The sequence below is a fragment of the Macrobrachium nipponense genome, chromosome 4 (assembly GCF_015104395.2).
Source record: "Macrobrachium nipponense isolate FS-2020 chromosome 4, ASM1510439v2, whole genome shotgun sequence".
Taxonomy (NCBI): Eukaryota; Metazoa; Arthropoda; class Malacostraca; order Decapoda; family Palaemonidae; genus Macrobrachium; species Macrobrachium nipponense.
In genome coordinates, this window is record NC_061100.1 from 72569857 (window position 1) to 72596790 (window position 26934).

A 26934-nucleotide genomic window follows, 5' to 3' on the forward strand; every position below is an offset into this window, starting at 1 on the left:
TCTAATTTTTGACAGAGTTAATTATTTGAGATACGGTTCTCTATTCTTTGAACAAATGCTTAATTTCGAGGCAATCACCCTGAAGTTTAAAAACAATGTTGTTCAAAGAAAGCAAGGAAAGTTCAGTGCCGTAGATATTGACATGGCCCTTGAACAAACGGTAAACCGATCTCAGAAATCAAGTGGAGGAATCATTGGTCAAACAAAAAGGAAAGAGTATAGTGCTGAATGGGAACTTTCTCATGTTTCAAGAGCTCCCCAATGTTACGCCGGTAGACTATGAACTAATCATGCATCATGAGTTAACAGGGACTCTCAGATGTAGAATGGAATCCAATATCCAACATGCTCTTGTATGTTGAAAGTAGAAAAAATCCCTACCCTGTAACATGCGAAAAAAGGCTTCACAACATTACAGCTAACGAGTGTGTTTCAGACTTAAATGCCCGGAAATGACTAAATTTTTTGATATCACAAGAAGCATTCGTCATGTATCGGTGAAAGGTTTTTAAGCAAGAAAATACATATTTCAGGTACTATACATCAGCAAAAGCTTCCCACTTTTCCAACTATATCTCGGCCGCAGTCAAGGATGCAGGAGAAAAAGCAAACTGTTAAAAATGCTATAAAAGATCATTTGATGGCTCATTGGAAAGTTGGCATTGTTAAAGAGAGAGGAACTGACATGACACAAATTCTTACTCGTGATATTTTACCGTCATCCTTATTTGATGAGAATGGTGCAACGACCAAGGCTATGAAATCTGTACTCATGTCAGAACTGACAAAGAAATTCGAACCTAAAGGCAGCAATTTTGAAAAAGAAGTTATATTGAAAACCACCATAATTATAGATGCTATGAATCAGTTTTGCAATTTGCCTCTTAAAAGTAAGAACACATTTGTAACCTCTTTAAAAACCTTGACAGCACACATGATTAACAAATAATGTGTGCAAATTTAGTCGTATTGATTATGTTTTTGATAGTTACCTTAAATTCTCTATCAAAAGTAGTGAAAGGGAAAGACCATCATCTGTGGAACCAGTAAATTGACTTTCTTCAGTATTTATACAAAACTTCATGTGAAGATGAAGCGGTTTTGGGCATCAAATAACAAGAAAGTTTTGATTCAAGAATTCTTTATTGACTATATGAAAACCGTAGGAATCAATCAACAATGGGAAACTATCCTAAGTGGTAAGGATTTGGAAATGGACTAATAGCAGTATCAGTAATAAAGGATGGGTCCATCACGGAGCTCCGTGATCCATGATCCACTTGCAGCGAATGTAGAGGAAGCTGACCTAAGTATTATTCCTCATGTTTTTCATGCAGTCGAACAAGGGATGCAACGTGTTATTGTGCTTTCTAACGACAGATTTTTTTGCTATTCTTATTCATTTCTATGATAATGTTAATAATAATGGACTCTCTGAACGTTGGATGAGAAAATCTGCATCAGATATCATACCAATTAATATTCTCGTTGGCAAGTTAGGCTACTAAAGATGCTCTTTTGGCTCCTTATTTTATTACGGGATCAGACAAGCATGATAGGCACTAAGCTTTCTACCCTCAAGGGTCAACCAGAGAAATACCTGTCTAAATTTTGGTCAACATCTTCCTCCCATTACCCAATCCTTCAAGCTTGCCGAAGGCTTGTGAAGGCTTTAGAACTGAGGTCACAATGCAACACTTTGGATGATCTCCGATATGCAAAAATGGCCCAATCCAAACTTCTGAATATACAAAATCAGCATTGCACAAGCCCTTCTTTGCAAGGTCACCTTAGACTATCATTTTAGGTGATATATACATGTATAACGTGGTTGAACCAAAATATCCATTGGAATTGGATGGAAAGTCAGTAACCATGATTCATCTCTTATTCCTGATTCTAGCATCAGTGAGATGCCTGAAAGTATGATTATTACCTGTTCTTGCAAGTTCTCTCATACTCAACGATGCAGTTGCCGAAGAAACAATGTTTTTGTACGAATTATTGTAAATGCAAAATATCTTGTGACACTCATGATCACTTGTAAATTTTTGTAAGAAGTGTTATGTCACAGCATATGCATTATAATTAGTGCTCTCTTTTATAAATTAATCAAAATTCAATGGGCACACCATTATGAATATATATTCATACTCAAATCTGATAAAAATATATAATTTGATTAATTTTTGTTAATTCCAGCATATTGTTGCTACAAAGGAAAAGCAAGGTTTTGCAAAAATGGAACATTCAGTATCAATCTATATTTGATTTTCACTAGAAATATGATCATTTGAATGTATATATGAGTTTTGAACTGCTTATAATTCCTATTACAGTAAAAACTTAGATTTATATGTAATCAGCAAATCTTATTCATTGCTACTGCTGTAAAATTTTGAGGATTTTGATAATTCATTTTCCAAATAAAAATAAGATAAAATAGAATTTCAATAATTCCCACACCCCCAAAAATCAGATAAACAAAATGGTTTTAGATAATTAAATAATTGATAATTGAAAGAAATTTTATGTCCAGTTCGCTAAATATGCAGTAAAAAGAAAATATTAGAAACATTCTACAAGAGTTGATACGTGCTACTTTAAAAAAACAAAAAGGTGTCATAAAAAAGTTTGTGACTGGTTTGCCAGATGTCTACCCAAGATTTTTAACTTCCTTTAAGGTGGCCTAATGGGATCAGAAGAAAAACCTGGTCCACCTCAAAATTCTTACGGGACCTATAGCCAGGGCCTGTATTTTTTGGTGCATTTCAGGAGCTTCGTTCATTATTTTTATCTAGAAAAATCAGAATAATGTAAAAGAGGAAAATTTCAAAGCTGATTCTATTGACTGGACGTAAAATATATACAAGAAATAGGAATGGCGAAATATTGCAAAAACAAAGGTAATGCCACTTATATTTACAGGTATTGCGGAAAAAAGAGCAAAATCTCGGTAAAAAGCAGCGATAACTCCATGACCGTTTTATTTACAACAACCTCGAGCAAAAAGAGAAGCACGGGGTTCTCTTGCCAAGTATCCTCCACAGGTAAAGATTCCATTGTTATGTTTTTTGTGAAATTGATCACATATTTAGTTATTACTCTGGGGACTTGCCACTTGGACTTAGAAAAAGTAGCTTTAGTCCATTTGTTCATAAAACAATTGTAACACTTGTAAAAACATGATGCGAGACCTAAAAAAACTGGCTTAAAAAATGACTGCCTCTTAATTTTCAGAAGTGCAGGAATCTCCAGAAGCGACCTCTTCTGAAACGTCAGCCTCACCCTCAACACCGCCTTCACCCATCACGTTAGCCTTCACAACTTTAACGGCTGGGGAAAAATCATGTCGTGAGTCTTAGTTCGGTTATTATATGTATAATAATAATAATAATAATAATAATGATAATAATAATAATAATAATATATATAATAATCTAATAATATAATAATATCTATATAGATATAAAATATATATATATATATATATATACAGTTGTATGTATTGCTATGAATTTAATCTAGATACTTACTGGGATTTTGGGCTGCAACGGGTGATCACAGGGAGTTCGCTATAACTACCAAAGAACTACCATGTAAGAATGTCTAAAGTAGATCCATAGAAGAATCAATCAAGGGGAAGTAATGGCTTAATTTAAGGCCTTCTTCAAATGTGGTAAAGATTATGTAAACACAGAGGTTCACTTAATTAATTAATTAAATTTACATAAAAGACGGTTACTTGCAAGAAACACTAACACTAGCAAAGGGAACTGAGAGAGTGCATAGAAGATGCCAAGCAATTCAGTTCTACAACAAATAAATACACAGCTACATTAACACTCAATGATTCAATACATATTCACAATGGACATTCACACAATGGAAATGAAACTAAATCAGGCAGAGGAGTAACAGGATCGTAACTGACTAAAATAAACCTTATTCTGGTACATTACCTTCATCAGGATGATGGTGTCCTCTTCCGATAGGGCTTTGGCAAGGGAGGGAGGAAAATGAAGGGGATGCCACTTACATAGAGTATGGCTCAATGAAAAACATGTGGGAGAGTACCAGGGACAGGCAAACCGGACGGCAAGTGTCCAGGGTTAGTTGTGAGCTCTTCTGAGCACTGAGCATTTCTGAGGGAGAACTGCCAGTCCATGGCCTGCATATAACTTTGGGGGGACTAAGTCTCGGCATCCTTGTAGATGGCGTTGGGAGTCAAATGCCTACTCCATTTTCTACAGGGTCACGCATGGCGGCTGGGCACTTTCTCTTTTATTTTCCTCCTCTTCCGGTTGTCTGCCTCTGATGAGGATTTGCATCTTCGATGGTTGCACCTGGAGATTAGGGTCTTTTGGCAGTCACTTTAAACAGAGGAATTATTAAGGGCATACCCAGAGCGAAAGATAAAGAGTTGGTGATGGGGTGAATTATATCCACCATGCTTTTATTTAAAAATGAGTAAAATGAGTTTCATTTTTATATCGCATTAAAGGCTGGTGAGGATGCTTGATAATAAGTTTCCTCCGTAGCGCATCCCCAACTAAATTAGCATTCATACCCTAAATCGGGTGAGAATGATTACCATCAAGCAAACTCATGTAGAGACTTTAAGTATTTCCTCTCTCACTTCCCTTTGGTGCCCTAAATTATAAAACAAAAATTCGGTGAATCATTCAATTTTACGAAGAAACACATCAATTGTGACATTTACGTTGTCGCAGAATAACTTTTATATTTACGTTATTGAAACTTATAAGGAATATCAAGCAAAATATAGTCACAATGGTACGTAACAGTACATAGAACTAGAAATGGATTTGTAATGGATTAATCCTAGGTGTTACTTCATGCATTCTTCATGATAAATTAGTGTTATAATATCAAGACATGCAGTTAGTCTGCCCTGAAGAGGCATTATGACAAATTATTTGTAGACTTGTGTTAGTGATGCCACGATGCTTAGATAAGACTGTGTCCTATCAATCGATTTACTAAATTTACTCTTGCATATTGGCAAAGTTCACTTACATAATATCACTACGCAAAATTTTTTATAACTCAGGAGACTATGGCTCACCATCACAAAGAAAAATGATACAGTTAAGGACTCTTGATTATTCAGTTACAAGAAAAATAAAAGTGAAAATAAATGACAGATGTAAAGGCAAGTAATTAATATCAGTTAATGAAATTTGCAATCCATATGTTAATATTTGCTGAAAGGCATGAAGGTATGTGTTAGAATGCTTAGGGCACATTAAAAAGAAATCAGAAGAAGCAACCCCTATGACAGATACATCTGCCAATGGTTCAGAAGCAGCTTCACTTCGGAGAGTGCCAGGTATGAATGTGGCACTGTGCCAATTGGGGTACTTCATTTTGTATGAGCCTATGGGCTCAAAGGCATACAATTTAAAATCTACCACACTCTACCAAACCTATGGTGGCATTACAGAAAGTCAATAGACTTATGGGACCAGAATATCTGGTAATTGTCACTCTGCATATGCAGAGCTTGGGTTATATGGATAGTGTCTTGATGCGGCGAAAAATTAAAGTGTGAAGATAAATTCAAAGTTAAGGAAAACAGTACAAAAAGAACGAATTTAAAAATGATATGAAGGAAGTAATAGGGGAAGAAACCTAGCATCCTCTTCTGGATAGAGGCGCCAATGTTCTCCATAAGATAAAAGTGAGCCACTGTGCCAAGAGCACAAGTGCAAGGAGAGTTCATCAGCTCTCTGAGGCTTACTTGGTACTTCTATAACTTTGACCTCTCTTCTATGGATTTCTTGGGGGTCAGTGTGTCGAGGTCAGATTTTGGTTTAGTGGAACCAAGTTTGAGGAGATTAGGGGAGTGCCAGCTGCTCCAGCTGCTGCAACAACTGGAACAGAGGCATTTCTTACAAGATCTAGCACCAGTCCTCGAAGCTCCTCAAGTTCATTGGCCAGTTGAGATGTGGCAGAATCCTAACTCAGGATGTAGCTGCTGACAACTAGGAAGATGAAGAGATTGTCGTTGACATGAGCGGCTCATGAGTTAAGGTGACTGACTCAGGCATGGGATCCGAGGCTGAGGCTTTTGGGTGAACTTCCATTGTGGTCATGGAAAGTGGGTTGTCTTCTCTCAATGGCAGTGGTAGAGGAGCCAAATTGTGAGGCGAGAGGTAGCCCAGACTAGGAACTCTGAGAAGGAGATTCGAGGCATATTCTGGCACTGGCACTAAGTCAGTTCCTGGCACAGGAACCAGATTTGGAATGGGCTCATCGTTCGGTCTGGGCTGAGTATGGTACTGTCCAGGAACTTTAAAATGGCCTGACATAGATTGGGCTTCCAGTGCAGGGTATCTGGAAATATGACCTATGGTTCGTCTTGGCACTGGTACTGGGACAGGGCCTGGCACTGCTCAGGGCACACAGGTGGCCCTGGCAAAGGGTTAAAGGTAGGCTTGTGATGCTTATTCATGCCTAATGAATTATTTGAGGGGGCTGAACCCAGGATTTTCTGAATTTGGAGGGGGACTGGAAATTTTGTCCCAGGAGGATGTCATAACCTCCAGGATTGTAGCCTGCTGCTGCAAGGGTGCAGAATTTGGGTGTGTGGGGTCTTGTGACCCTCTATTGATCCGTAGGAAGTATCATCTTAAAGTGGTTGGTACTCAACATCGTGATGAGTCTATTTGTGTGCCAGAGTCATCAAATGCAGTGACCTGGTAGGCCGGGTAGCTATCTCGAGGGGGTGCCACAGAGTTGGGACCATAGAGCATCAATAATTGGAGTGGCGATCTCCTTGTCGACTGTGTGGTCTCGGGCGGCCGCATTGAAAGGTCTTGATCCAGCTAATAATACTATACTTATTACTATTATTATTTTTACTACTATTCTTTTTATACTTTTTACTATTATTATCATTACTATTAGTATTATTGTTTTTACTTATTATTATTATTATTATTGTTGTTGTTGTTGTTGTTGTTGCTAGATTATTATTATTATTATTATTATTATTATTATTATTATTATTATTATTATTATTATTATTAATACCGAACCCAATTTCACAGAGAAAAATTACCCTACAAAAGCATGTTGGCCTAAGCACTCCTGCCATATTGGTCAAGGCCTATGCATCTGCTATTGCCAATCTAAGCAATGGTTCCTGTAAATTACAGAATTTACTTTACATGCAGTTACTAAACTAAACAGTAATGTACAATCACTAAACACTAACATTCACAATACACTTATACTCACTAACCACTCACACATAATATACACTCACATTCACTAAACACGCTTACTATACACTCACTAAACACTCACACTTAATAACATACACTCACAATCAATAACACTAAACACTCACTAGGCACCCACTATACACTAAATGCTCGCTAAACACTCACTAAATATTCACTGTACCCATAACACTCAATAAACATTTATTAAACACTCACTTAATCCTAAGCATTTATTAAACACTAAACAATCATTAAGCATTCGCTAAACTATACTAAACATTCACTAAGTACTAACTATATACTAGAAACTCATTAAACATTCACAAAGCACTCACTATGCTCTAAACACTCATTAAACCCTAAACACTTATTAAACACTAAATACTTACCAAAACCTTAATGCTCATTAATCCCCTAAAAACTCATTAAACACTAAAGAGTGAATGAACATCCACTCATCACTCATTAAACACTCATTAAACATTTACATACTAAAATTGAATAAACACTAACATTCACAAGACATTCACCAAACATTTACAGAATACTTACTAAATATTCAGTAAACACAAACATTTTCTAAATCCTAAACACTTGCTAAAAATTCACTGAATACTTACACACTAAACATTTACTGAATATTTACATACTATACATTCACTAAACACTAGCATTCACTAAACATTCCCTAAAACCTAAACACTCTCTAAAACCTAAACACTCACTAAAACATTCACTGAATGCTTACACTAAACATTCACTAAACAATAACATTAACAAAACATTCACTAAACCCTAAACACTCACTAAACACTTGCACACTAAACATTCATTAAACCCTAAATACTCACAAAACATTCACTAAATACTTACACATTAAACACTCGCTAACATTCACAAAACATTAACTAAACCCTAAACACTCGGTATCTAAACATTCACTGAATACTTACACACTACACATTCACTAAACCCTAAACAGAACATTCACTAAGCCCTAAACATTCACTAATAACTTACTCATTAAACATTAACTAATCTCCTGTTCAATTTGCGTGTTACCAGACCTTTAAAGATGGCTTTGCAGCTCTGCCCTGGTGGAATACCACTGAACTACGTAATACTGGTATAGAGATCGCAACTCCAGGTATATACCCTCTGCGGTTGGGACCCTTGGGTGGAATGCCTAATGCCTCTGGGTTTGTAACTGCCAATGTAATGGTGATTAGGCCATTTTACTTATAGAGCTAAGTGGCTACAAACTTTGCAGGCAGTGCAATAGTTTTGGCTATAGTCTTTTCATGATACTGCCCCCTGGAGGGTGCAGGTGTGTGATTTCTGTATTGGAGTTTAACCGGTGCCTTCTGCTGAAGTTCAGCGAGTACGCAGCACTGTTCTATGGGGTGCCCTCTTCTTTTGCAATGCATACACACTGGTTTTCTTGGGTTGTTGCCCATTCTTGGTTTGCTGTTGAGAGTTGACTTGAGGTTTCCTTGTGGGATGTATCTTCCGGCCAAAGGAGGTTTGTTAAGGATGGTAGGTGTCTCAGCTATCAGCCCAGTAGCAGCACTCAGAGATTGTCTTGGGGGCTTTGTCGCTCAGGTTCGTCACGAGGGTTGGAGGGACATAGGACAGGAAGTCCTTGAGCTGGAACAACTCAAGGAAGTCATCAATTCTGGTATCGTTTTGGAAGTCTAGATATCTCTTGAGGGCCTTAACCTTTTTTGAGATCCATTTGGTCCAGGTGTGATTGGCTTCTTTTGGTAGGCTTCACCAGAGCTGACTCCAGTGATCAAGGGTAATTTCAAAGGTCCTTACAATGGCCTCGCAGACTCGCTCCAGGTTTGCCTTGATTGGCAGTATCAAGGGCATCAAATGCAATGGCACCCTTCTCGTCGAGGTGTCTCTCCAGGATCAGTGCTACTTCCTCTGGAGGAGACTGGTATGTATTCAAGACTCTCTCGACATGGTAGAGCCAGGCCTTGGGCTCAGCTTCCACCCATTTCCAGATGAGAGTGCCAACACTACTGAGTGTGGAATGTGAAGAGGGCGTCACTGGGTTGTGTTTGCCTTTGATGGCCATACAAAGTTGATTCACTCTTTCTTTCTCCTTTTCAGCTCATTCTTTCTCTTTTTCACCCCTTTATTTTTTCAGCTCTTTATGTCTCTCCTTCTGGGCTTGTCTTTCTTTCTCTTTTTCAGTTCTTTCTGTCTCTGCCTCTCTTTCTGCCATGGCAGAGTCTACTCTCTCTTGGACCCACTCCCACATGGTTTGTCTTGCTAGTCCCATTTCCTTGGCAGCAGCCATATAGTACTTGAAATCCTCAGTTTGCTGGGATCTGGTTGCCATTTTGAGATGATGCCTGTATGGTCGTGGCCTTTAGATATAACAGTAAGATATAACAGGGAAGTGGTCAGTGGTGCGGTACAGGCAAGGATGAATGGCCCTTTCAGATGAGGAGGTGGCACTGGCACTCAGTCTAATTTGGACCTGAGTGACCTAGTTGATTGAAAGGAACGACTGTAATTGATCCTTGGAATTTAGGATTGTGCTAAAAATGGTTATCATTATGTCTGTGAAAGATTCAAGGTAATTCACGATGAACGTATTCAATACGTCTGAAAAGACTCAAGTTTGTCCGTGAAAATGGCTTGGATGTATTGGAAGACAGGGTGTCTGGAAAGATCAAATTTGTCTGTGAAAACAGTTCAGGTGTCTCAGAAGACTCAGGGTGTCTGAAAACAATCAAATTTGTCCGTGAAAACGGATTGGGGGTCTTGGAAGATCAGGGTGTCTGGAAAGACTCAAATTTGTCCGAGAAAATGGCTCAGATGTCTCAGAAGACTCAGGGTGTCTGAGAAGAATCAAATTTGTTTGTGATGGACGATTCAAGATGTCTGCTCATAATGAACAAATTCAATATGTCTGAAAGACTCAAAGTTTGGGATGAACGAATTCAATATGTCTGAATAAGACTCGAAGTTTGGGAGGAACGTATTCAGTATGCCTGAGTAAGACTCGGAAGTTTGTGAGGAACGGATTTTAGTGTCTGAAAAGACTCAAGGTTGCCCGTGACGAACAAATTCAGTATGTGTAAAAGACTCAAGTTTGTGATGAACAGATTTCAGTATGTTTGAAAAGACTCAAGATTGTTCGTGATGAACAAATTCAATATGTCTGAAAAGACTCAAAGTTTATGAGGAACAAATTTGATATTTCTGAATAAGACTCAAAGTTCAGGAGAATGAATTCAGTGTGTGTGAATAAGTCTCAAAGGCTTATGATGAATGGATTTCAAGGTCGTTCATGGTGAATAAATTCAATATGTCTGAAAAGACTCAAAGTTCGAGATGAATGGATTTCAGTATGTCTGATAAGAATCAAGGTTGTTCGTGAAGAACAAATCTAATATGCCTGAAAATACTCAAAGTTCGCGATGAGCGGGAATTATCACAATGGTTAGCGTAAACCTTTAGATATGTTTTACTTGCTGAGAAATGCTGGCAAAACTAATATTAGGCTTACATTGGTTATACACTTACAGTGTGTAAAGTAACTTGCACTGTCAAGATAATTTTAATATGGTGTGGCAAGAGCACCGATCCCTCGCAGATATGAATGGAAGGGTGTGTGCGGGTTCCAGCCGTTCGCACGTTGATATACACTTCAATAAATAGATTCACGGGAATACTGCAGCTCGCTGAGGAATATCCGACTCAGTTAAAGAATGAAACATTTCATCCTTAAGATTTGGCTGGAATGGAATTCTTTTAACGGACTTCAATTAAGTAATGCAAATTTGTTAGGAGGCCACGTGGACTGGAATAAAGATTCCAAATAGGAATTAACTAGGCTTTTGACTTGAGGTCAGAACTGAATTAATTCCTATATACTTCCTAACTTTCTTCTATTGATCGCTCGAGAGTGAGGATATATCCAGCGAAACGTAAATTGCTGGGTTCAAGGCCGTAGTTGGTAACCTATCTAGGAATTTGGTACTTTCAAATTGTCCTTATCACGTGCACGAAGGAATAAGGCCACTATTCCTTTTATCAATGCTTCAGCGAAGTTCACTTCATAGCTTTCCTATTTTGAAATCACGCCGATTAACATGCATTAGCATAAAATTCTCACGGAATAGTTAATACACTATCGGTTCTCATGACTAAATTAAGAATGCGCGTGATCTATCAATAACTAAAACGATTTACAGTCACTTTTCGCACCTAGCATAAATCTAAACAAAATGTATTTACACTTATTAACCTGTGGAACCGGCTCTCTTCTCATGTGCTTTATAAAAGGGGTGAGATTGCTAGGGTCGTCTCTAATCTTGCAACCAGCTTTAGCAATTGTTATTCAGCTGATAATTGCATTTGCAGAAAGGCTTGCATCGAGTTCAATTGCAAGAATACTGGCATTTAATTCCCACTGCTATAGATTTACTCTAGATACTTCCTGGGAATCTGGGCTGAAACGGATGATCACAGGGATTTCACTATGACTACCAAGGAACTACTATATTTTGGCTAAATCTGAGGTGTAAGATTGTATAAGGGGAAATAATGGTTTAGGGCTTTTTTCAAATGCGGTAAAGATTATGTAAACACAGTGTTCAGTTAATTAATTATATTTACATAAAACACCCAGATCAGAAGAATGGGAATTACTTAGCAGGCAATGACAAGGTTCTGCTAAATGAATGTATCATATGTAGAATCAATATTCTATGCCGATGATGTCTGCAAAAAAGCAAACATCACAGAACGGTAGAATTGGTGGCGGCATAAGGCCCCTGCACATGCGATAGAGCCGAAGAGTTGGTTTCACAGCCAAAGTTGATATGCAACGATATGCAAGATGGTTACTTGCAAGAAACACTAACACCAGCAAAGGGAACTGAGAGAGTGCATAAAAGATACCAAGCAATTAAGTTCAACAACAGATAAATACACAGCTACATTAACACTGAATGATTCAATACAAATTCACGGTGTTTTATTTGCACAATAGGCATGAAAATAAATCAGGCAAAGGATTAACAGGATCGTGACTGACTAAAAGAAACATTATTCTGGTGCACTGCCTTTGTCAGGATGATGGCATCATCTTCTGATAGGGCGTCGGCAAGGGAGGGAGGAAAACGAAAGGGATGCCACTTACAAAAAGTAGGTACTGGCTCGATGATAAGCACGTGAGGGAGTACTAGGGACAGGCAAAGTGTCCAGGGTTAGTTATGGGCTCCTCTGAGCTTTGAGCATTTCTGAGACAGAACTACCAGTCCGTGGCCCTTACATAAATTTGGTGGGATTAAGTTTCAGCATCCTTATAGATGGCCTTGGGAGTCAAATGCCCGTTCCATTTTCTACAGGGTCACACGCGTGGGGTTACCTTCCAAGTATCATGGTAACTGTACACTCTCTTTCATTTCCCTCCTCTGCCAGTTGTCCGCCTCCGGCTAGGATTTGAATCTTTGATGGTTGTACCTGGGGATTAGGATCTTTTGGCAGTCACTTTAAATGGAGGAAGTAGTAAGGGTATACCTAGAGATAAAGAGAGTTGGTGATATAGGCGAATTAGGCCCACCATGCTTTTATTTATAAATAAAATGAGTTTTATTCGTGTATCTTATATGTTAAAATTATTAAAGGCTAGTGAGGATGCTTGAAAAAAGTTTCCTTCATAGAATGTGTGTGTATATATATATATATAATAATAATTATATATATAAATATATATATATATATATATATATATACATATATGTATATATATATATCTATATATATATATATATATATATTATATATATAGATTATATATATGATATATATATATATATATATATATATATATATATATGTATATATATATAGATATATATATATATATATATATATATACATGTATATATATATATATATATATATATATGTATATATATATATATATATATATATATATATATATATATATATATATAATATATATATATATATTTGTATGTCTAGGACTCGAAGACATGCACGCCGGAACACTACATCCCCTCTCGTAGTAGTCATCTTGCTTGGTGAGACGTTCCTGGTCGAAGTCAGATTAATCAACAAATATCACAAGTTTAACATACGTCTAGAATTTGAGAAATATCTAGAAGTGTTCGTGAACTATCGGTGATAAGATTAGTGTGGAAATAGTAGGATAAAGCGTCTTCTAAGTTAGTTTATCAAGTGAAATACTGTAAATCAGAACAAGATGGCAGTAAGCTCCAACTGCGGAAAAAAATGGCGAGATTTAGCTTGCTTGGCAGATTCGCAATACGATGAGGTAGCAGGAAGGGAACTGGCATTTCTGATCTATGAAATCAGCAACAGTCCTAACCAAAAAGATACAAAATCATTCATAGATATTAGAAGGATACAATCCTTCAAACTGGAACAAATCAAATGAAAACATCTTGAAAATAATTGAAGAAGTTCCAAATAAAATCCAAGTGGTCAAGAGACTCATAAAGAAAATATACATAAACCAACATATTCCGACAAAGAAAATGAATAAAGTGAACCTTGTGAATATCCTAATTGATGCATTAGGAAAAAGAATGCCAAAAGCATGTAAACTGTGTAAGGTGTGGTATAGCATAGTTAATCCACAAAACCTAATCAGAAAATGTGCTGCATGCAACATTCCGACCCATCCACAGTGTGCTGAGGTAATGCAAGATATGAGAAAAGACACAAGAATTTTTTGCTCAACATGTCTACCATGGATAGACAATGTTATTAAATCAAGATTGAATGTACAAATAGTTGAGGATAAGAAGAAGAAGATAGATGGTTATGATAGAAGAAGATAAGAGAGCGAAAACGTAAGAGTAAGTGTAACGATAATAACTGAAAGTGACGAAGAAGAAGAAGAGGAAGAAAGAAGCAAGAAGAAGAAGAGGAAACGAAGAGAAAGTAAACAAAACTGAAATGACCAGAAACAGATAAGGAAAACAAAGAACAAGAAATAAAAGTATGGATGCAGAGATACTCATTGATACTACATATGAGGCTATAAAGCAGCATACCTACGAAGAAATAAATTACGATATGACAGCACAAAAGAAAATGCCGAAGAGGCTCTACCCAGATCTACACAATGACGGGAAAGAGGAAAAAATATACAAAAAAGACAAAGTCTGCAACCTTTTGAAAAGAGGGAATTGCAGATATGGAGAAAAATGTTACTACAAACATCCTAAGGTATGTCACAACTATGAAATATATGGTAAATGTGCATACTTAGATGGATATGAGGATGATTGCAGAGATCTACATCCAAAAATATGCAAAAACCTAAAAGAAGGAAAAGGATGTAAGTTCGACAAAAAATGTAAATATATGCACCCTGTAGCCATGAAAAATAATCAAATAAATAACCAATCAAGTCAATAAATCCAAAATAAGAAAGAAACAAAATAAAGAGGAATGAAGAATATCAGGTAAAAGAAAAAAGCAAGCCATCAACGAGATATGCAGAGGTGCCAGCAAAAAATTTCAATGCATCAGCTCCAAGATTCTACTCAAGAGATAATAACTGTTTTTATTATGCAAGGGGATATTGCAGATATGGAGAAAATTGCAGATTCAGACACAAAATGAATAATTATGATGAAGGAAGAACAAATATTATGGAAAAGTTGGATTTTTTAATGTCAGAATTTCTGGAAATGAAAAAAAGAACAACATACCAGAACAGGAAAGAGACATGGGAAAATCCTTATTATTACCAATATTAAATGAAGGAGAAAACACGCAAACCATCATAGTGATGAATGCGCAGGGTTTAGTTACGAGTAACTCAAAAAGAAAAATAGAGTACTTAGAAGAACTAACCCAAATTGAAAAGAAAATAGATATAATGAATATAAGTGAAACCTGGTATTCCCAAGAGACTGGGAATGATGATCAAATAAAAGGGTTTCAAACTTATAGATCAGATAGAAAAATAGGAATCAAGGGGGAACCGCAATATATGGGAAAGACAAAAAACAAGGAAAAATATATGAGAAATATAGTAACTCAGAATGTGAACTAATAGCGGTAGAATTTGAATCTGAAAAATTAATGAACATAGTAATATATAGACCTCCTAATACTAAAGAGTTTGACTTAATAATAGAAAAATTGGATGATATATGTAGAAATCACAAGGACTGGACTATTCTCCTATCTGGAGACTTCAACTTTCCTTTCGTAGACTGGAAAGAACGAATAGGAGATTGTGGATGTACTTATACATATAAAAAAGAGAGTAATAGTAGTGCAGAAGATAAGAGGCAATTCGAAAAGCTATTAGATATGCTACTAGAATACAACATTCAACAAATAAATCACCTGCCAACAAGAAAGGAAAATACTTTAGACCTAGTATTTGTGAACGAGATGAATTATGTTAAAGAAATAATAGTTTATAATGCGAGTATTTCAGACCATAATGTCATAGAATTAACAGTCCATTCCAAAGCAAGTGAAAACAGAGATAAGCAAGAAATGAAAAAGTGGGAAGGATATGGAAAATACAACTTCTACAGTAAAAATATAAAATGGTCAGAAATAAATGAAGAATTAAACAAAGATTGGGATAATATTTTCGTAAGTGATGACATAAAGGTAAATACGGAGATATTATATAAAATATTAGAGAAAATAGTGGATAAATATATACCGAAGAAGAAAAGTAAACATCAGTCATGCATACCAAGAGACAGAAGGATCTTGTTCCAGAAAATCAGAAAGTGGAAAAAAGGTCTAGCAAAAAAAAAAAATGCATGGAAAGTTATAGAACTAAAAAGTAAGATAGAAAATGCAGAACAAAAGATTATACAATCAAAAGAAAATGAAAAACGGGACTTGGAAGAAAAAACCCTATTAAATATCAAGCAAAATCCCAAACTATTATACTCATATGCGAAGAAGATGAATAAAAGAAGAATAGAAATAGGCCCTCTAAGAATTGAAGGGAGATTAACGAATGAAAAAAAGGAAATTTGCAACATACTGGCAGAACGATATAAGAGAGAATTCACCCCTAGAATAGATAATGAAGATAATGATATAGAAGTAAGGGATGAAAAATAGTGAATATTTAGCTGACATAGATATTAATGAAGCTGATATTGTGCAGGCTATTAATGAAATTAAAAATGGAGCTGCTGCAGGGCCTGATGGAATTCCTGCTATTTTGTTAAAGAAAGTAGTTCATTCTATCGCAAAGCCACTTGCAATATTATTAAGACAAAGTGTAGATACAGGCAAGATTTATGATGAGCACAAATTAGCATATATTACCCCTACTTTCAAAAGTGGATCAAGACTAGAGGCAAGTAATTATAGGCCTGTGAGTCTAACATCACATATTATGAAAGTGTATGAAAGGGTAATGAAGAAAAATATTATGAAACATTTAATAAAAAATAATTTGTTTAATAAAGGACAACATGCTTTCGTACCCGGAAAAAGTACACAAACCCAACTGTTAGTCCACCGTGAGAACATATTCAAAATATGAAAAGCGGAAATGAAACAGATGTGGTTTATTTAGACTTTGCAAAAGCTTTTGATAAAGTAGACCATAATATATTAGCGAAGAAAATTAGAAAACACAATATCGTGGATAAAGTAGGAAGATGGTTAAAAGAATTTTTACACAACAGAAAAACAGATAGTTATTGCAAACGACGAGAAATCGGATGAAGCCAAGGTAATATCCGGTGTGCCGCAAGGTACGGTGTTAGCTGCAATACTGTTTGTTATTATGATTGAAGACATAGACAATAATGTTAAGGATTCGGTAGTGAGTAGTTTCGCAGATGACACAAGAATAAGTAGAGAAATTACTTGTGATGAAGATAGGAACGCTCTACAAAGAGACCTTAACAAAGTATATGATTGGGCAGAGGTAAATAGGATGGTATTTAACTCTGATAAATTTGAATCAATAAATTATGGAGACAGAGAAAGAAAGCTATATGCATATAAGGGACCTAATAATGAGACAATCACAAATAAGGAAGCAGTTAAAGACCTTGGTGTGATGATGAATAGGAACATGTTATGCAATGATCAAATAGCAACTCTGTTGGCAAAATGTAAAGCAAAAATGGGAATGTTATTACGGCACTTCAAAACAAGAAAAGCTGAACACATGATTATGCTTTATAAAACATATGTTCGTAGTCCACTTGAATATTGCAATATGATATGGTACCCACACTATCAAAAGGATATTGCACAAATAGAGAGTGTACAAAGGTCCTTTACAGCTAGAATAGAAGAAGTTAAAGACCTTGACTACTGGGAAAGACTACAATTCTTAAAATTATATAGTCTAGAAAGGAGAAGAGAACGCTACATGATAATTCAGGCATGGAAACAGATAGAAGGAATAGCAGAAAATATCATGGAACTAAAAATATCAGAAAGAGCAAGCAGAGGTAGATTAATAGTGCCCAAAACTATACCAGGAAAAATAAGGAAAGCACACAGGACATTAATCCACTACGCACCAGCATCGATAATGCAGCGTCTATTCAATGCGTTGCCAGCTCATCTGAGGAATATATCAGGAGTGAGCGTAGATGTGTTTAAGAATAAGCTCGACAAATATCTAAACTGCATCCCAGACCATCCAAGATTGGAAGATGCAAAATATACCGGAAGATGTACTAGCAACTCTCTGGTAGACATTAGAGGTGCCTCACACTGAGGGACCTGGGGCAACCCGAACAAGATGTAAGGTCTGTAAGGTAAGGTCTGACTTTGAGGCCTTATGGAGTCTAGTTTATAAACAAATGTATGGCTTAGGCTCGGGATTAAATTTCAAAGGAAAAATGTAAGAAAAACTCTAAGGATTAAATTTGAAAGGAGTATATTTACAGACTACGTACTGTACGTATTCAAGGCGCCAGTAAGGGCGCTAAGGACATTCAGGGTCCGAATTAATACTGGAAACAGCTGCCTGTAGTACTGGAAAACATGTAATCAGGTTTCGACCGTGCCGAGGACTTGGAGTGCGCGTCTAAGAGCCAAGAGCATAAGGTTAGGAGAGGAAGGGCCACCTCTCAGCAGGAATGACAGTGAGATGATACTTTACTGCATTTCGGTCGTTGGATTCCGCTTCTTCCTAAAGGTGCCGGTGGAGAAAGGAATTTCACTTTAAATTCGTCATGCTCTGAGAAGAGTAAAGCAACCACGTGGGAAAACAAGGGCTGCCACGAATGGGGAAGAGGAGCAGGTTAGTTCCTGTCATCAACTCGCGATTGGAGGGTCTGAGAGAGTGAGGCCCGTTGATCCCTTTTTATCAGCTTCGTTTCGGAGTCCGGCAGATTCGGATTAATTTTCGGATTTGTAGACTGAACGTGCGTTTTCTGAAAATAGGCTGGCAAGTGGCAGAAAAAAAAACGAAAAAAGAATACAGATTGGAGACTCCAAGAGAGAGAGAGAGAAAGAGAAAAGCCTGCCGTGTGCATGTTCCTTTATCGCAATTTACCTAACTGAATGGCAAAATGGTGGTAAATATATAATACCTCCACATCTGAAGAGTCATTTCTCATTTCAGCCTGTCTGGGTTGACTTGGAGAAAATAATTTAGCAATGAGGTAATTCTCTTTCTTTCCCCTCTGAGGAATCTGATCACATAGGACTTAAACTAATGAAATTTGTTGCGGTCATGTAATACAAGCACCTATACCTATTGACTCGCAACCACTTGTTATAATTATATTAATTTGCGATTGGGCATCTTACAAGATAATTATGCTCAGTAATAGTTACTTAACGTTCTCTTGGGAAAGTCCCTTAAAGTAAAATGAACAACAACAAATCTAGTTTAGTGATTTTACTGTTAAACTAAATATTATCTTGCCCAAGCGTATTATTCTTAAGATTAGCTTATACATTTTACAATGATTTTACTCAAATGAAATCTGAACTTATTATAATATTTAAGTGAGCTTCTAATTTTATCTGACCAAACTTTACTTATTCTAACTTTACTCTAGAAGGGTTAGTGATATACTTAGGTCTATCATATATGAATACCATCTATTTAACTTAAAATAGTTCATGCTGTTAAGTGGCCCTGAAAGGGCATTACAAACGCGTTTCGCAGGGGTGTTATGGACCCTGCGGTTTCGTAATACAAATGACCCGGTGCTAGGCGGGTAGAATAAAAAAATAGATAGAACTAAGAAGGCAGGAGTGATTCTTGGTGGATAATATATATAACACAAGCAATAAAAATGGGGAATTATTTATTATACACTTAAAATGAACGATTTAGGTACAAAAATGGAGCCATGATTTCAACAACATAGCTTTCGTATGCCAAGCTAAATGTATAGCATTCTATCTGGCTAGGATTTCTAAATGACATGCTAATTTTAAATTTGACAGATTCGCTGGTGAGTGGGCTCTGCCTAAGCAGAGAATAAGTAGGAAAGGGTGCCTAAGAGGCAAGGATAAGAAGGAAGGAAATTATAAGTGAGAGGATATGGAAACTACAAAAATAGATACAGTCGCAAAAGAGGAATAAGAACGAAGTTGAAGTAGCAGAATCGGGCACTTTCCATTGGATGGTGAAGGGCCAGAACTCTCTAAAAGAATATGGCATTATGCCAGGGCACTAGTGCGGAGAGAGCCTATTGGCTTCTCCAAGGTTTCTGGAATCTTCAGTGTCCTCTACCTTTCTTCCTTCGACCTCTCCAAAGTCGGTTTGACGATGCCATGGGAGGACTTAGAAGATGTAAGTCCATGGAGGTTGCCATAATAGAATCGGCTCCAACTGCTGTGACAGTCGCAACAATGCAACAATGGCATTCACCACCGTGCCTAACACTGCTTGACTCGGTCCCTGACATTCTTTGGCCAACTGAGGGTCGGCTTTAGGCTACTTAGCTGCTGATGGAAGGGAAGAGGAAGAGGTGAGACTCCGAGGCGGTCTGTGAGGCCGTGCCTTTGGTGTGTCCGTCCTGGGTGGAATTAGCCCGGCAGCTGCTTCCGGCATCGGTAGCGAAGTTGAGCCAGCGGTTGCAGAGAAGTAGCCTGGATGGGGAGCTTCGTGAGGAAGACTTGAATTTTGCCTTGGCACTGGCACTGAGGCCGTTCCTGGCTAAGTAAGAGGATTCAAACATGGCTTAATGCACATAAGGATAGGACCATAGCAATGCCTGATGCCTTCAAGGGGCACTGGCTGTGCAGGGGCAAGTCTCGGAGGACTACAGAATTGGTCTGGAGTGAGGTATGTGCGGAGCCCTGAGGCTGTTAAAAAATGTGAGGCTTAATATTTAGTCCTAACAAGACGTCACGCTCACCGGGAATGTATGTAGCCATCGCCAAAGTACATATTTTTGAACGGTGAGGTCGTGTGATCCTGAACCAGATGGTGCGCAAGAACATTCTAATATGATTGAGGCTGTCTGTTGTAATTAATTAATGCCTCTCAATCCTAACTCCAGGAGGAACTTTATTTGTATCATGGATATCTGCGCACCAGTCATCAAATGTTCAGACCTTATCACGAAATATTCGACGACAGAGTACTAATTCAACCACGATGTTATAAGGAGGATAGTCCCACCTGAGGGGGAAAAGTCCCAGCCCATATACAAAGACAGCTCTATGGAAACACGCTGAGTTAAAATGATTATTAACATATCTACAGTGTGACTCACAAACAATAAGGACGGATTACCCCTGACTTTACATAGAACCTTGAGTGGTCACATGACCACGAGAATCTTGAAAAAATCTCAACAAATCTAGGAAAAGGCGCAATCACTGATGCACAAACATAATGGCAATACACTTATACTCAAATGCAGACATCAAACGGTATACTTGAACCAATGATGGTAAAAATATGGAACGATTAATCACTGGACTTAGTCATGGTCACCTATGTCACTCGCATCTCCCTTCCTTGTGGAACTAAACAAGCTAAGATTGGAGTCCCCTCTGCCTAATGAGATTTAATGGGATAACTAGAAGCAAAAGAGGACGATTGTGGCGCACAGGGCCTTTTTATACCTGTGCGGACTAGTTAATTATATTTTGATTTTGATGTATAAAAAAGACATTATCCTTCTTGTATGTAGAAATTAATTTAGCATAATGCACAGGGGAGTGTTCTACGGGGAGCCAGAGTGACTAGGGAATAAAACACAAAAAAAGACATGAGAACCATCTCATTCTTGCTGCTAGATCTCGAATACATGGCACTTTGCCTACCAGGAAAGACTTTGGCTATCAACAAAGGTGGGAAAAGGTGTGGAGAAGCAGGATTACATCATGAAAAAAGAGTGCACATATTTTTTCACACAAATCTGGTGGGTAGGATAACGACCTCTGGGAGGTGCAACAAATATGGGGCCCTGAACTGGGGGGCCTAGAGTTGATGGGTCATTCACTGCCATGGCGATACCGGGAGCGGCTTCCTTTTTGGGGCAGTGAGCCCAGGAAGAGGTGTGCCCATGCACTTTGCATGAGTCACAAAAGCTCTTGCTATAGTTAGGCTTTGGCCGGTTGTTCCGTTGCCAATGATTGTTATTATTATGATTCTGGCGATTTCCATACTAAGGGGGAGTAGGGGTCGAATTTGGAGGATCTGGTTTAAAATGTCACTGATCTGAGGAGTGTCAGGTTTATTACAAAGCCAGCACATGGGCTAATGCAGCTGATTACTTTGTTGCTGCATCATCTGATAGTTGGCAAGTAAGGGAGCGACACGTCAGATTTTCTTATTTAGGGAACTCTGACTAGGTGGTGGGTGTCCCAGACATCCGCCCACTTACAGCACTCTACGATCGTTCTGGATTTTTAAAAATCCACCAAATAAGTGACAAGTTCAAGAGGGGCATATGAGATGAAATCTCCCAACTGGAAAAGTTCAAGGATCTCTTCCGCAGAAACAGCGTTGGAGGCCCTTATCCACCTCTAGAGGCTGGGTGTCTTCTTTGTCATCCATTCCGACCATGCCTACCCGGATCCCGTTGACATGCTCCTCCATTTTTGTCTCCATCTATCGGGGGTTATTTCGAAAGCTTTGACGATGGCCTCCCTTACAAGAGTGAGATCTACTTGCTCGTGAACGGGGAGGGCTTGGAAGATGATGGCCCCCTTACCTTGTATTTTGCCAAGATGAGTGCTACTTTGGTGGGAGGAAGTTGGAAGTTCTCCGGGACCTTTTCTAAGTGGTCGAGCCAGGCCTCTATCTTGGACTCGTTCCACGGCCGAATGAGGGTGTCATGCTACTGAGTGTGGAGTGAGATGACTTGGACGTAGTGGGCTGCCTGCCAGCATTTTCCATAGCCTGTTGGTGAGCTCTACCTGCTGCTTCCCTTCTCTCTTGGAATTCTCTTTCTTTCTCCCTCTCTACTCTTGCGGCCTCATTTCTTTTCTCTTGGAATTCCCTTTCTCTCTCCTTCCTTACTCTTTATTTCTCTCTTTCTGCTCTTTTCTCTTTGAATTCCCTTTCTCTCTCCTTCCTTACTCTTAATTTCTCCCTTTCTACTCTTGCAGCTTCTTCTCTTTTCTCTTAAAATTCCCTTTCTTTCTCCTTCCCAGCTCTTTCTTTCTCCCTTTCTTCTCTTTCTCTCTCCCTTTCTACCAGAGCTTTTTCCCTCTCCTTGGTTACCCAAGTAGGTAATTCTTGACCCCTTGGTGGCACAACTAGCTTCTTTTTGGCCTCGGCAGTTTTGGAGTAATTTTCGGATTTAGAGGCCGAATGTACGTTTTCTGTAAAGAGGTGGCAAGCGGCAGAAAAAAACTAATAAAGAATATATATCGCAATTTAACTTACTGAATGGCAAAATGGGGATGTATATATATCTATCTTCTTTCCCATCGTTATCCCTACACTAAAGGGTCGGTTGCCTGATGTGTCTCCTCCTCTGCATTCTATCAAAGGCATCATCCTCCACCAAACCTCTTCTCTCCATATCTTCCTTCACTTATTTTGCCATCTAATTCGCTGTCTCCCTCTGGAGTTATTTTGGTGGTATTTGATTTGCTTTGGACACTCGGAAAATTTGGCTGACTTTGATTGTTTTGGATAGATGGGTTAGGAACAGAGTTCCCTGAAGCCCAATTTGCTTGTTTCTGATTCTGCACAGTGTTACTACTCGATTGTTTCTTTTTGTGATTATGTGGATGTTTCTTCTTATTATCATAGGCAATGTGCTGTGTATTTTTAGCATCACCCTGCGACTGGTTGCGCTAAAAACAACGAGCGTATGCATGACTCGAGCTATTATGAATGGAGCAAAAACGCGTACAGCAATCAGCTATCATATGCCCTGTACGTTTACAGTTAAAACAAGTTATCCCGTCCGTGTTACTGCTAACTATGATTACATGCTGTGGTTTGTTTTCATTCTTTGCAAAAACTTGGACAAGAGAGGGATCTAAATCTGCACATTTAGACTTATGTTTCTTAATTTGTTTATATATATATATAATTCGGGCATTAGCTCTTCATCAAAACAACGTACCAAGGCTTTTGGCAACATAGCTGTTATGAAAGTTAAGTATATAAGCCTGATAAAATCCTTTACAGCTATGTCATTACCACTAACCCAACGTGATTGATTAAATTGATTCAGATATTCAATAAGTGCCACTCTATCAACCAAACTAAGATGAGTCATAGAGACCAAATTGTAAATATTTCTTTAAGCTAAAACCTTGTCCAAAGCTTCTCGCTGCCATATACTGAGCGTAATTTAACTTTAAATTACTGCCATGTCTTTGCCTCTTGCAAGGAAACACCCCTAAGGTAAGACCCAGTATCCCCTTTTGCAAAATCAGTGAAGCTTTAGGGACGGCAATGTTATACATTTAGCTTTTAAATGAGCATCCACTGATGAAATCCATGATTCTACCCCCTGAGGCAAAAACCCATTAATGCGCCCTTGGAAAGGAACAATGGCAGATCTAGCAATAACTTAAAGTCACTACCGGGTTATTGGATGAAACCGGTGCAGATGCCCCCGAGGTAACTGCAGTGGCCATCTTTGTCTTCGATTTCTTCGGTCACTATGTCTATTAGCAACCCTATCAAAGTACCTATAAGAGTACACACGTCCACTGCGTAAACGCATGTTATATAAAATACAATGTGGAACAGAAATAATAACGTGTCCCCAAAAATGATAAGGTTTGGCACTTAAGATATGATAAAATATTTCATTAAAACTGCTGAAAAAGAAGGGTTGGCATGAATGACAAAGATGAAATCCTGCAAGGAATGGTTAGCAAAATGATAAAGATAGATTCCTGCAAGAAAATGAATAAAGAAGGCTTACTTAGCTGGTATATATGAGAGAATCCCTCGAAGATGTTGTATGACATCACGGATCAGCTGGTATTCGCCCTTGGTTTACTTGACACCGATTGAAAGCAACGTGCGGTGTCCTTGTTTGTAGAACATCTGATTTCCGTTCCGTTACTATGTCGATGATACTCTGCGGAAGTCACGTACGGCAGATGTTCCCGAAGTTCCACACTGTTGATGAAGGCGAGATTACGTTGAAGAAGCCATGATATAGGGTATGGCTAATATATTTTAGTATAGGTGAACTTTCTCCAAGGTCGACATCGTAGGATAAGCTGAAGTCTTGTGGTACTGCAACGCCGCTGCCTGAGACATGATGCCGAGGTTTGTGGCTGTTTGTAGATTCTTCCGTTCCGACATCACAGAAAGATTCCATTATATGATAAAGTGTTTAAATTCTGCTACTGACGATGTACCCTCATCAGCTTCCAATTTCAGCTTTCAATGCGAGCTGCCACCAATATAGTGGTAGCCGTGTTTACAAACGGACAACCGTTGGTACTTTTGATTCGCGTAGCGAACATCTGTGTTATGACGTTCTCTCTCTCTCTCTCTCTTTCTCTCTCAGTTGAACTGCGAGGATATTCTCTGAACTCTACGTATATTCATATTTCTGAAGTTGGGTGGAGGGTAAGTCATGGAAACACAGAGTAGCAAAATAACTTCTATTCTCAAAAAAGTTACATCTGGAGATAGCTTTGCAGAGAAGGCTTTGAATGTCTGTGCGAGACAATAGGAGAAGAGGAAGTGAGTGTTACAAATTCATATAAAAATCCATAGGCGAGCAAACCTAACAAAAGATACAGGTATACGAACGAACATAACTTATCTAGGCTAAGCCCCGTCAACCCATGAGAAGTAGGTTTCCCACGGAATGAGGTTGTTGATGTTTGTCATCCATTATGCCTAGCTAAGGATCTCATGCATCCTGGGCTGTGGTTTTTGGCAGACTTTCCTAAATCACCCCTGACCTGGTTACTTGATGTTCTATTTTTAAGTAATGTTCTCACATTGCTTTTTATTATGGAATTATTCATTACACACACACATACACACACACACACACACACACACACACACACACACACACACACATATATCTATATATATATATATATATATAATATATATATATATATTATATATATATATGCATATATATATAATAAAAGGAGCCCATAAAAACACCAAAATATAAAGAGAGAAATACTATATTTCAGAGACTGCTGTCTCCCTCTTCAGGTAGATGAATGAGAAGAGTTACAGAAAAGGTGGTATTTATAACAAGAGGTCCATCCACAGGTACGGAAAATTTAGGTCACTCCCGCTGACAATCTTCCTTTAATCGGTTGAATTAAAACCTTGTCGATGACATCTGTGTCCCATGCTCCCTTTGAGATATTCATTACCTGTCTCTCTTTAATCAAGGCCGATTCCATCATTTGACTCTTGTACCGGCAGTTGCTGCTATAAATTATACGTGACAAATTCCAGTTTATACTATGGTTATGTTTCTTTATATGGTTGAAAATAGCTGGGTTTTGTTGTCCATACCTAACTGACTGGTTGTGCTGTATTAATCTTTGGGGAAGTTATTTTGGGGGATGTCTTTTGTTGGACGTTAATCAGGGATTTGGCTAAGGTGTGTAATTTTTATTTTATTGTTGGGTGTGTCTCTGGTCTTGTCTTGAGGAGGTTGGTAGAAAATTACGTTTGCGTCGTGAATTGCTTTCTCAATTATATGGTCAGGATACCTCAAAGAGGAAAGCTGCTTATGAATTAGTTCAAATTCTTTTTCCATCAAATCTGAAGAACAAATTCGTAAGGCTTTTAAGAATAGGTTGTTGGCTACGCCTATCTTGATAGCAATGTCATGATAGCTGAAGTAGTGAGAACGTTGGTTTTCTGTATATGGTAAATTTGTATTCTGTCGTGTCTTTGATTATTAAAACATCAAGAAGGAATTTTGTTGTCTGTCTCCCATTCAACCTTAAATTTGATGTTGGGTATATATATATATATATATATATATATATATATTATATATATATATATATATATATATATATATATATATTATATGATAACAGGTAAGAAAATTCACATGCACGCACATTACCTTTTAATGCTTTATTTTCTTCTCCTACTGTTACTTTTGGTACCGTCTCAGGTGTTTCATTATTTCTTTTGACAAAGTTAATTCCTATATCACTATTGTACATCTCTGTATAGAAATCAATTTTTATCACTACATCTCTTTTACTGATATTTCCATTTTCATCCCTTAAAGCAAATCTCTGTTGGCGC

At 37.8% G+C, this 26934-nt stretch overlaps 1 protein-coding gene and 1 long non-coding RNA gene across 2 annotated transcripts in view; one reads left to right on the top strand and one right to left on the bottom strand.

The window, feature by feature from the left end:
* On the bottom strand, positions 1–24966 carry LOC135210949 (uncharacterized). The gene is made up of 3 exons (XR_010313595.1): positions 24599–24966; positions 3963–4346; positions 1–3336 (listed from the first exon to the last, which is right to left on the bottom strand). It is a non-coding gene; the product is annotated as an uncharacterized LOC135210949 (long non-coding RNA).
* The window catches only part of LOC135210948 (transmembrane protease serine 9-like), a 95958-nt gene that overhangs the window by 34434 nt on the left and 34590 nt on the right, over positions 1–26934 (top strand). Inside the window, exons 6-7 of the mRNA XM_064243927.1 lie at positions 2929–3050; positions 3241–3354. Of these exons, the coding sequence (XP_064099997.1) occupies positions 2929–3050; positions 3241–3354 (236 nt within the window). The remainder of the gene's footprint in view (positions 1–2928; positions 3051–3240; positions 3355–26934) is intronic.